The sequence below is a fragment of the Cimex lectularius genome, unplaced genomic scaffold, assembly GCF_000648675.2.
Source record: "Cimex lectularius strain Harlan isolate CLEC.00 unplaced genomic scaffold, Clec_2.1 scaffold100, whole genome shotgun sequence".
NCBI classification, from domain to species: Eukaryota; Metazoa; Arthropoda; class Insecta; order Hemiptera; family Cimicidae; genus Cimex; species Cimex lectularius.
Window position 1 is genome coordinate 1,287,592 of NW_019392663.1, and position 12,456 is coordinate 1,300,047.

At 32.4% G+C, this 12,456-nt stretch overlaps 1 protein-coding gene across 13 annotated transcripts in view; it reads right to left on the minus strand.

Annotated features, from left to right (window-relative positions):
• The window catches only part of LOC106663561 (TLD domain-containing protein 2), a 357,519-nt gene that overhangs the window by 74,174 nt on the left and 270,889 nt on the right, over window positions 1-12,456 (minus strand). For 11 of the 13 annotated variants that reach the window (XM_024224943.1, XM_024224946.1, XM_024224941.1 and 8 more), the window contains 2 exons: window positions 9,178-9,340; window positions 8,913-9,108 (listed from right to left, as the gene is read on the minus strand). In XM_024224943.1, coding sequence (XP_024080711.1) covers window positions 8,913-9,108; window positions 9,178-9,340 — 359 coding nt within the window. Of the gene's footprint in view, window positions 1-6,345; window positions 6,707-7,842; window positions 7,938-8,912; window positions 9,109-9,177; window positions 9,341-12,456 lie in introns of those variants that run through there. The other 2 variants (XM_014388477.2, XM_014388478.2) reach the window with 2 other exon arrangements.

The following is a 12,456-nucleotide window of genomic DNA, read 5'->3' on the forward strand; positions in this document are numbered from 1 at the left end:
CATTCAAATTTTCATAATTTGTTTTAACAAGTGCGAAAGCAATTTTTCCAGGTTAACTACATTCCAAAATGTTTTCAATCGGGTCGAAAAGCAGCCTGTCCCAATCCTGACACTTGCTAACATTTGAATCCTACTTCATTAGAAAGGAAATGAAATCCGGAGGAAATTATTTATATAATTGAATTATTTCATTTATATTTTTTTATAGAGTTCAAGGGATGATGAATTTATTCAAAGAAAGGGCGATTAATAATATACAGAAAACTGTTTCAATCTTTTACAGGCTTTTTCTCATTACCTTTAGAAAATGATAGTTGTATAAATAAACGATTATATTCTGGTAAAAAGTCAGTGTCACGAGCGGGATTCGAACCCACGACCTTCGGCTAAATACGCCGCTGCTCTACCACTTGAGCTATCGTGACTTCGATCCAGTGGGACACCAACTTCCCATCTTAACCCCACCTTTTCAATTTTCTCTCTTTCAAAATAAATGATTATAGTTTAAAAAAACCCTACGAGTGGATGAAATTTGAATATAATTTTTAAATTGAACTAGTTTTCGTTTGATTCGCAAAATGTCGTATTACAGGGGTTTGCACATGGATCCCGTTTGCCCCACGGCGGCTCCTCCATATCGCACGGGCAATAAAATTTTATCTTTATTGCATCCAGTTGCGCAGTTGCCAGTCTCCACAAAACTATATCCTTCTTAATTTGTTGTAAATGTAAACACGCCACGTGACGATGTCAGTTTACCATTTTCATGGTGTTTACACTGTGTATGTCTTTTCGGAGAAATTAACTCAAGGGGTAACAATCATCGGTTGATATGTAAGTTTCGGTCAATATTTGACACCAGTTTCTTTCAACAAAATCCAAAATTTTTGGCCCTTCCAGAAGCGCAATCCAAAAAAGTTGGCTATACCGCTGGAAGCTAATTGAATGGAGAACTTTTGAGGGGATTTGCAAAGCTCCAGGAGTTTGTAGTTATTAATAGTTACCAATCCAACATTTAAAAAAAATTCAAATTTCAACATTTTTGTTTTTCTGAATTTTTTCATCAATGCTGCAATGTAAATAGGTTGCCTTAAAGTAAATTTTACGTTCTTTCAGGTGGCACAAACCAGATTTTCTATAGTCAGTAATTCTGGAGTTTATAAGCAATTTAGTGGACCTAAGTCGAAAAATTAAAAAACACCCAAAACCTGAAATTACTTCTTTACCGTCGAGATTTGGACAGGGGTTTGTAGGAAGTTTTTGTTTCATATGGTGAGTAGAAACAACACCTACATTTGTACATCGTGAGAAGCGGTCTGGTGTGACGTAGGTTTTAGAAAACATTCTCTTTATCTTTATTGGGATCATCTTCAATAAGAAGGATGAAGTAATAAAAAAAGATGATCTCAATAAAGACCGAAACGTTGGCACGATAAAGAAAATGTTTTTCTAAAGCCTACGTCATACCAGACTGCATCTCACGAACTCCAAGTAATCATTAACTAACGGTCACTAAACACCACACATAAAAAATGCAATCAATCTCAAGCCTTTTGTCCTTCAAAATAATCTTTGTAAAATATTAAACATTTCTTTCCAGACCTGTCTATTTTAAATTTGCATGCAAAAAAAGCTCTTATATAAGTTTGATAAATACAATTCATAATGAGGACACATTATTGATCTTTAATATTTGTTCTGCAAATTGAACAAGATGTTTGTTTTTAAATTAATATGATTTTTTTTATATGTGCATGTTTTTCTTTTGGGTTTATTTATTGATTGCTTTAATATCTGTTTGGTTATGACTTTGATTGTACATGTGTGTTTACAGATGTATTTTTTCGATTCCGTTTCATCTCTCTCTCTCATTCACGCACTCACTCCCATCTCTGTTTCTCTCTTTATTGCTCTCTCTCTCTCTCTCTCTCTCTCTCTCTCTCTTTAATACTTTCTCTCACTCTCTCTTCCTCTCACTCTCTCTATCTCTCACTTACGCATTCACTCCCATCTCTATTTCTCTCTCTCTCTCTCTCTCTCTCTCTCTCTCTCTCTCTCTCTCTCTAGCTACCTACCTATCTATCTATCTATTTATGTATCACACATTCTTACTCTTTTGTTTCCGCACACGTTTCCCCGTTTGCATCTTTGTGTATGTACTTCCATGACTTTTTATGTCTCTTTCAGAAATAAAACATTTATCAATCTTAGTTACCGAAATAAATTGTGGTATAACTGAAATAAATGAAAAGAAAGTAGTAGTAAGGAAAAGAGTTCCACTCACTTCGTTCGCAAGCAGCTACAGAAAAAAATCTAATAATCTATGAATATATTGGACAAATATAATTTTATAATTTTTAGTCAGCTTTTCATATTTATTTTCGTCGTTTTGATTGGGTTTCAGGCAACGAGCAAAACTCACATAGAGGTAAAGAATTAAAGGCTGGAAAGAGCACTTTTTTCATTGAATGTTAACCCTTCAAAAAATTGATTCATGGATATTTTTTGAGGTACATATACATTATTCTTCCCTCATGTTATATATCATTAGTCGTGTACGAGTTCGCCATTTTGAACATAAATAATTGTTCAAAGAGGTAGGAAAGAAGTTCTCTCTCTCTCTCTCTCTCTCTCTCTCTGTTTGTTTCACCTCCCTCTCTCTATCTCTCACTCACGCATTCACTCCCATCTCAGTTTCTCTCTTCATCTTTCTCTCTCTCTCTCTCTCTCTCTCTCTCTCTCTCTCTCTCTCTCCCTCTCTCTCTCTCTAGCTACCACCTACCTATCTATCTCTCTTCTATCTATCTATCTATTTATGTATCACACACTCTTACTCTTTTGTTTCCGCACACGTTTCCCCGTTTGCATCTTTGTGTATGTACTTCCATGACTTTTTATGTCTCTTTCAGAAATTTTGGTACTTATGTGTTTTTAATAATTCATGCGAGTATATCTGTACGTCTTTTTTGTAGCTATGTTTTAGTTTTGTAATGGTGTTTTTGTATTTACGAGCAATTAACTTTCTGGCCCTTAAAAATTACCAATAGTTCGGTTACAATGCAAGGTATGAATTCTTAACGGTACAGAAGAAGTGTTAAAAGAAAAAAGTTATTCTATTGATCTGCCTTCTCTTTTCTATTGACCAGAGAGCCTGTTGCCAGCTTATTGATAATTGCTTCGGGCCACCTATTCTCGTCTGTCCTTGGTATGACACGTATCGCCCATATACGGTCGATGCCTGTCACCATACACAACCACAACCTGTTGACTCTATCGATCTGACAAAGCTCTTTTTTACCAAGTCTTCTGCTTTTGTTCAAATTTTTTATGCTTTAGAAAAATGAACCTGCGTGGTATCATGTATAATCGTTTTTACGGAGAGAAATTGTAATATTTGACCTTTTGACCAAAATGGCCAAATGTACAACATACCTAACTACTTAAAAATCGTCTGATCCTGGGTACTTATTTGAAAAATCTATGGAAGATATTAAGCCGCACATTTAACATTTCTTCGATTACTATCTCAAGTAGGTATCAAACTATTTCCTGACACGTTTCTCATAATTAATCGAGCACATACGACCTGGGCGTGTTGAAGTGTGGCGAAATTTGTGATTTTTTATCGGAGGGGCCGGCAATTAAGTGTTACCAAATGCCAAAAAGCGGCCACGCCCAAGATTCGATCCTGCAGGCTGCAACGGAAACGGATGCGTGTCCGGTGCAAAGCAGCAGACTGTGTTACCTAATTATTTCGGAGGAGTCAAGAAACCCCAATTTAAAAAAAAATTTTAACCGCCAAAAATAATTTGAATTATTATTCGATTAATTTATATTTTTCTAAAGCCCTAACATACATTGAGGACTGATTTCCCAAACTGAGAAGATCAGGAGTTCTTTGTTTGGACTTACTTAAGAATTACATGAACATAAATTGTTTTAATTATATATATATATATCGATCAATGTAGGGTTGCAAATAGAGAACCCAGAAAACACAAATTTATTCTCTTTGTAGCTTGAATTTCTGACCGGGTTTGTATTCAGCATCCTGTTGGAGGCCGGTCACAGACCGGTTAGGGATGGTTAGTTACAGACTCCAACTTGGGAGTATGCTGAAGAGAATACACTCCGATAAAATACTGAACGACAACTAAGATATTACAGTAATCAAATGATCAATATGTCTGAAAAAAAGCACAATAAATAATTTATGAATTGAGGATAACATCATGTAAAATTCTTCCGGGAATTAATTTTTTTTTAAAGAAGTTCAATTTGGAAGACCGTCGCATGATTTTATGTATCAGGATATCTGAATTTTTTCTTGATGATTTAACAGTATGACATTTAAATCACATATAACCTGTGCTAATAAATCTGAGGTCTTATACTCTCAAATATTCTTATAAAAATAAATCAAGTAGTGTAATATTCTCAATGTATTAAATGAAACTATTTTACTATTAGAAAGCATACCAAAAAAACAGAGTTTTTAAATATTCTTACCGACTTAATCAATAAATGAACCCTAAATATTTATTGCAGACAGTGATTAATGCCAATTAATAGCAATTTGGTCAAACCTGGCTTTGTTTTTCCAAGTTTATGTACACCCTAAAGTCAATTTATTTCATTTAAATGTCCATCTTTATAAATAAAAAAGTTTACCAACTCAACAAGAAGGGATTCTACAACCAAATGTCAAATTTGAATTCTCCCTTATTATATTTCAAATTTGCTTATATTTTTATATGCTCTTTGACCCATGTTATCGATATAATTCAATTCAATCGATTAAATTTTTTTTCACACTCTAGAATCCCTGAGTGACACATAAACTTGCTAATCTCCATTCTAAATTAGTCAGCAGATTTTTAACTTCCAGAAAATTCATTTTCTTATTTTGGTGTATTTTAAAAGCAGTATTTTACGTAATTTACAGAATGACTTGGTATTAAAACAATCAAGGATAAGGCTAATATATTTATAAAAGATGAGTACCAGTTCCTTCGACAACCATTCAGGGAATATATTGTCATTCCTCGAAAGATCTGTAACCTTTTCTTTCTTTTCAATTTGGCCTTATCCCTGACTTTTCAAATACAAAATTATAATCTTAAAGGCTGATAATATGATAATAATACATATCTAGATAATTTATATTATAACTAGAAATATATCTAACTTGTTGATCAATGTTAAACAGCAACAAATCAAAATTCAAAAGATTATATATTGTTACAATAGATTAAAAAAAAGTATCAGTTATTGTATTGATATTGAATATTTATGCAAGGTTTTATGTTGGAAAAGATTTATCAACATTACTTACGAGTGGCTTTCACAGTTTTTAAATGAAAACTAAACCTTTTTTATTTTATTCTACCTGATAGGCACTAACTTTTTTAAAAAACAAATCAAAACCGAAACAAATCAGATTCGCTAGGGTCTTGATTCATGCCATTAGAAAGTGAAGGCCTTGGGTAAATTGTAAAAAGATCTTTCTTAATTTTGCCCCCGAGTCACTATTTCGAGTGAATAAATCCAAATACGCATACATTTTGCATTTTGTGTTTTGAAATAGATTTATAAGCCAATCTGTCAAACTTGAGTGTGAAAACATAACCCTTTTCTCTTCCTGGTTGGTGCGATTAGTCGATAAAGACGGCTTGGAAAGATTGACAGCATGACACGATCAACAATACACACAGGGCGAAGAAATAAAACGAAGCCCGGCCTTTTCAGTTGTCAGTCAATAAAGCCAGTGGGTGGCTGAAAGTCAAGATCAGGGCCGACAATACAAGTTATCAAGTTGACACAATTCACAATATTAAAAATGAGATTGCTGATAATAAAAACCAATCAATAGTGATAAACCTTTTATAACTTGCTCTTCATTACTTTTAATATTTTTGAGGTTCATTATTTTTTTAAAATAATATTATTATATTTTATTCATTCTTCAATCCAAAATATGGTAGATGTATTTTCTATATAGTTTTATTTACTTAACAAGCAGGATTTTAAGAGAATATTTGATCTTTTCAAATCATTCTCTTTTAAAAGTCTATTTAATTACTAAAGTTAATATAATTTTTGATTAATAAATATTACTCATACGAACTGATATTTGTTTAGAGAAGTTTTCTTTGGACTTTTTTTTAAATAGCATTACTGTTGATAAATTGTTCAAATCGATCACAAAATCATAGTTGTTAAATGTTATTTTATTACTAATTGAATAATTGGTATGATTTTATTAATTTAATCGATACAAATGATGTTTTGTAAAAAAAAAACTTAATTTGATATTATATGCAATTGATTAGAAATAAAACTTACGACATCGACAATTGTTTTGCCCAGAGTGACAACCCCGTCCATGATGAAAAGAGTCTTCGAATCACAACTTCTCAATCACAAAATCATACCAAACTGTCAATACGCACTTTTCAAATCACTTTTGAAGGTAAAAAAACAAAATGAGAAGTTTCTCAATCCACAATTGTAGTGAGAGGACAGATAATTGTAGGCATGTTTCGACCTTCACCTAGCAAATTTGATGTTCACCAGTCCAATAATAACCGTTCCGGGATGTCAACTGGCATTATAAAAGGGGGAGGAAAAGAAAAAAAAAAGGCAAAGAGGATAATATGGTTACAATGTCATAAAAGCGAGACAGTGAGGAATTCTACACTGGGGAAGGAAACTGGTCTGACAACTTGCACCAAACTAAGAGGCTGCCTTCCAATTATCATATGCCTGTACTACAACACTCTCTACTACACAAGACCTCTTACAACATCCAAGCCCCCACACTGGCCCAATTTTAAGTCCTGCCTCTTTTTTTTTCTTTTTTTTTTTCAAGTGAATATTTTAATTCACATTTTAAGAATCCTGGTAATAATGGAAGGGGAAAATACCGAGATCAACCTTTCACTTTGACTTGTGGACATATTGAAACATAGGTTCTAAAGCAATTAGTCCATATAAGGTTGAATGTACCGCATTTACAAGGCAAAAGTTTTTCACTTTATGGTTTCCAGTAGTTTTACAAAGCAAAGAGTCAAATTTTATATATTTAGTATAAACAAAAAAATTAGAATTATTATTTCTAAAAATTTTGGAATTCAAGTTTCAAAACTACTATTTTTTAAAATTACTTTTGTATGAAGCAATTAAAAGTTTAAGGATACTAAATTGTTAATAATTTCTTTGTTTTCAGCATTATTAAGAAAAACAATTTATTGTGTTTCTTGTGTTTCTTTTCAGGAACTAGACAACCATCAAACTCATTTTCTTTTTATTGATATCGATTTCAAGTCCTTCAGCCTCCCTTCATCAGTTGCTTTATTTTTGGAAATGCACGAGATTGATGAGGGAAGGCTGATGCCCCCAAAATCAATATCAATAAAAAGAAAATGAGTTTGATGGTTGTCTAGTTCCTGAAAAGAAACCTAAGAAATATAAAAAGTTCACAACCGAAAAAGAAGAGTAAAAAATATACATTTGTTGTATTGCTTTTAAGCTAAACTACAACTGAAATTTTGGTCTTTAAAACAACACAATAAAGATTATCATCAATAAAAAACACGTAGGAAAAAAGAAAAAGAAGACCTAAATTACAAGACTTAAATAAAATGTTGTTAATAAAAATAAAATAGACAAATTATTTTTAAAAAAATGCTGGTTTATAAAGTAAATATGTCTTTATAAGTCAAAAATACTAAATAAAATTTTCTTAATGTGTTTTATTAAGTATAAACACATGTGTGTAAATTTTGCTGATTAAAAACCCAAAATTAATAAATAAATTCTATTGTGCAATTTAGAACTTACCAAATAATTAACTCTCAGAATAACTACGATTATTTGACAGTGGGAGAGAAACCCCATCTAGTTAAATATAACTGTGGCCGAACGGTTCAAAACCCACTATAAATGTGTTCCATCATTTAAAATAGCATTATTCTTGCCGTTGTTTTTCATACGTATATGAAAATCGCCGTTTACAATGTCGTGCGTAACAGTACTACTGTTTGCTAGTTAAATTTTTTTGACCAGCAGTGTGTGTGAAAATTCAAAGCTACAATTAATAAGATTGATACTAAGTTAAGTGAAGAAGATATGGAGATGGAAAAAGTTTTTTTTTTTTAATCAGTTAAATATAGTTCAGAAAGGTAGAAATTAAGAAAATTATATTGCCTTTTTTTAAATTATATTTTTACTTTATTGTTAAATTTTATTTCTAATTAAAAAACTGAAATTTAATTAATTTTTCTTGTAGTTTTAATTTTTTTTTTGCAAAAAAAAGCAAGATAACTTTCATAAATAGATAGAGAATCTGTTTGTAGTATAAACAGGACAGACACATCTAAAGCAACAGTGAAACTAATTTAAACATTCAACTACATTTGAAATAGGTGCAAATTGGCTATTATATAGAATTAAATTTATAAAACTATGTGCTGAGACAACATGATCCTAATCTATGCCCAGTTTTTCATTGGACACTATCTATGGGGTCTACAACACTCACACCACTACAAAACACCTCCTCGTTTATCTCTTTTTAAGAATTTACTCACTAGAGAAAAATATAACAACTAATCGAATTTAAAGAGAAAGGAGGAGAGTGCTTGCAGGGGAAATTAGGCACCTCGTTATCGGCTTGAGAATCGGTCGAAGGGAAAGTCGCTTGGGTCTTCACTAATGTGGAGAACTTGGCGTATCTCGCCTTCAGCACCTGTTTACACATCCCCTTTCTTCAATACCCAAATACAAGCATAAATGTTATAAAAATATTTAATGGTTCTCTCGTGTGTTTGTCAGTAATAAACAAGATGCTCTTTGTGTCTAGGAAAAGAAGTTTGTGTTTTAAAATAGTTATTTGCATGTGCGACGCTTACCTCCCAGCTTTCTTTGGTGAGGTTCGCCAAATCGGCATCGCTCGCTCGACGCTCTCCTCCGTTGGTATCATCAGGCTCGAATAACTCGGTGTCTGAGTCAACAAGCTCGAAACCCCTGGCCGCAACCTCTTCCTCGTCCAGTTCGCCATACAAATGCCCTGCCCATGTTGTCAAGAACTTGTACAGCTCATCAACTCTAAATTACGGATCAAATCGTAATTTTTTTTCAAAAATTATTAATTACAAATATTAAAGAACTTCTTACTTCTCTCTTGGTACGCTGAACCAGTACTCAGGCCTCATGCGTTTCTTCCCGTAGGACATTATCGCTGAACTCTTCGGGATTTTTTTGTCCTTTGGCTTTCCCATCCTCAGTCTCAAGTATAATGGAGGATCCTCACAAGACCTAGCCGGCCTCGGAATCAATTCTAGAAACAAACAATTTTACTGTGTACTAACGAATCGACCGGGTTTCATCCATACTTCATTGAATGCAATGTATCAAAGAAACAGGCAGAGTTTCGGGGGAAAAAATAAAAAAACATCTGAGGCGATGCAGAGTTGATGCATGTGTCATTCAAAATTGTCTGAGTAGAGAAATGGAGTGCTAAAAAAAGCTATCTTTATGTAACTATTACAGAAAACATGCAACATAAACGGGAGAAACACTCTACTAGTGTATTATTGTTGAAGTAGTGACATTTTGTAAAACCAAAAAAAATTTCTTAATCTCATCCCATTCATCAGTGCAATCACATTCTGCAAATCTTTCAGACAAACCTTTTGTTAAAATTAAAAGATAGAGGGTACAAGACTTGAACACCCATGAAAAATTGAATTAAATGAAGTAAAACAAAGCCCAAATACAGTGTGAAACGTGGACTTTTTGTTTTCAATATTCAACTGTAGTCTGTTTACTGTATCATGTAAGTACAATCACAGCTATATAACAATAATAATATTTTATTATGGGACATTTGTAAATTAGTTCTCCAGTGGCAAAACTTCTTGTGTTGTGCTTTACTCATTATTGCAGAGATGTTTACCGTAAGTGCCAGGAGGTATTGGACTAAATATGAATAGGGGTTGAGTGATAAGAAATTTTCTGTAAATATATCGTGTATTCTACTATTTTGGATATAAAATGGATAATTTGGAAAGAAAAGATCGCAACCCTATCTGGTCGGGCCTTGAGCTTTGCAACTCTGCAATTGTCTTGCATATTATCATTTTGTTCTCCTTGTTCAATTTTAATCGTTGTTGCGTTAATAAACCAACTGGCTGTGAGATTAAGGAGGCAGTATGAGAATTGTGCTTCAGTACAGCAGCGAGTATTTGGGTCCTGTTCCGATTTTTGGAAGAAACAAGGTTGTTTGATTGTATACAAATACATAATATTATTGTATATGTACCTGTTTTTGTTCCATTTCGTGTATATGTCACAGGTCTGATGATAAAATATTGAGTACCCATGACCCTCAATTTATATGATATATGTACAGGGTGATGAAGAAATAAAGGACTACTCCACCAACCCAATTGAGTGAGTGGTAAATAATAAAGAATGCATTTAATGAGTGAGAGTTTTATTAAAAAATGCAGTAGTAGTTGATTGGCCCTGTAGCCTAAGTTAAATAATGAGATGGATAAAACCAAGGTCTGATCCCAGACTGCCAAAACCTTGTCAGAAGTCATAAGCTCAATTCTGTACATATGTATGTACATTAAATAAATTAATGAATTAATGAGACAATGTTGAGATGTAGTTTATTATCAAATGTTATCCAAGTACATAAAAATAAGTTAAACGAGAGGTTTACTTCTTATTTTTTCAGTCCTCTAGATTATTTTTCAGTATGTAGTGCCTAAAGTACCGCTATTAATCCATAAAATACACTAATTTCCTCATGGGTTCATAACAGTACAGGAACTTAACTTTACATGTTTTTATTGTCATATATTTTAATTCTAAGTTCAATTCATAGAAATTTTTCACTGGAGAAAGTAGTGTGAATTGTGTACAGCGAAAAAGTCTGGGCCAAGGATGCTCCCTTGAGCTGGCTTAATAGAGACTTGAGAAGTAATTCAATCAATAATGGACTCGGTTCTTGGAAGTTCTTGAGCTCAACAAGTCTCAGATGCATAAAAAACAAATTTTCGATGCTTAAGTCAAAAAACTAATAATTTATTTGTTACATTTATAGTAAAAATATATTATTATTTTTATATGTTTCATTATAAGTGGATATTAACGTGAACATGTACGCCTTAACTTTGTTCCTCATTCAAGATCAAGGTTAACATTTGCACACTAATTTTGAATAATAAAGTGAGTAAAAGGTCAGAAGCTATAACTGGTTCTTAACAGGTCTTTTTCAAAACAACTCAAAGCAAAAGATCACAAATATTTTATAACATACACTTTTGTTTGAAACACAAAGAAAATAAATGAAAAGATTCAAAAGTGATTTTTTTTTTATTGTGCCTTTGAGACAAGACAAAGGTAAGGAGTAAAAAGAATTTGAGAAAACAAAAGGTTTAAAGAGTGGAAAAAGTATTGCTACATTGAAGGGAAGCGAAGAAAACAGTAAGACATGAAAGCACAAAAGGGAGAAAATAAAACAGTTGCGTTTCCACCAAGGCAGCATGCTTTTTTTAAGTGTTATTTCTTGATTTCATTTTTTCTTTTCAAACATACCCAGGTCTTCGAGTTGCGGGAATAGTGGTGCATGAACTACGTCACCGTAAGGCAAATACAACAAACAAAACACGACCTTCGTTAGTCTCACCTAATTATTTTCATATAGTAACTGTATTTACTCTCTTTTCTTTTTACAAACAAATACGGTTTCGCTTCACCTCCCATCTCAGCTAATGGGACAAATATTTGGCATAAGTTACAGGAGTGACTTTTAAAAATAAAATGCATTGTAAAAATGGAGAGTTGGAGGTGGTGGTGTTCAAGGTTCACTGGTGGTGAACTTTAAAGTGCTTCCAGTTAGAAACAAAAGAAGACATGAGTTTATTTAGTGATAGATATACTAGGAAAAGTACTACTGTTCAAAAAAAATTTAAATCATGCAGAAATTTATTTTGAATTAATTTAAAACTTTTTTCATGAAAAAAATCAGTATATATTTTAAATAGAAAGTAAACTATTATTCATTCCTTCTTGAAAATCTATAGACAGCAAACTAAAATTGTCAATCTCAGAGTCTAAAAAAAGCAGTTTAAATTGTTAATACTTAAGAAATAAAGTAAAATCAAACAATTAAAAATGCAAATAAATTAAGAACAAGCAGGGTAATGAGCTTAATATTTTATAGTGACAAATATTCCAAACAATTTGCAAAGCATAATTAAACAAGTACGACACTGATCAATAAGCATTATTTCACTTAAGCTGTGCTTTAGAATTAAGTATACAAATTTTTGACTTAAAACTTGATAATTTGGCGATTGACAAAGGGGAAAGGAAAATTTTGAATATTTATTTCTGCCTCTTTCATCTGAGATTGCCAATTTTGTTGAAATTGAAAAAAGA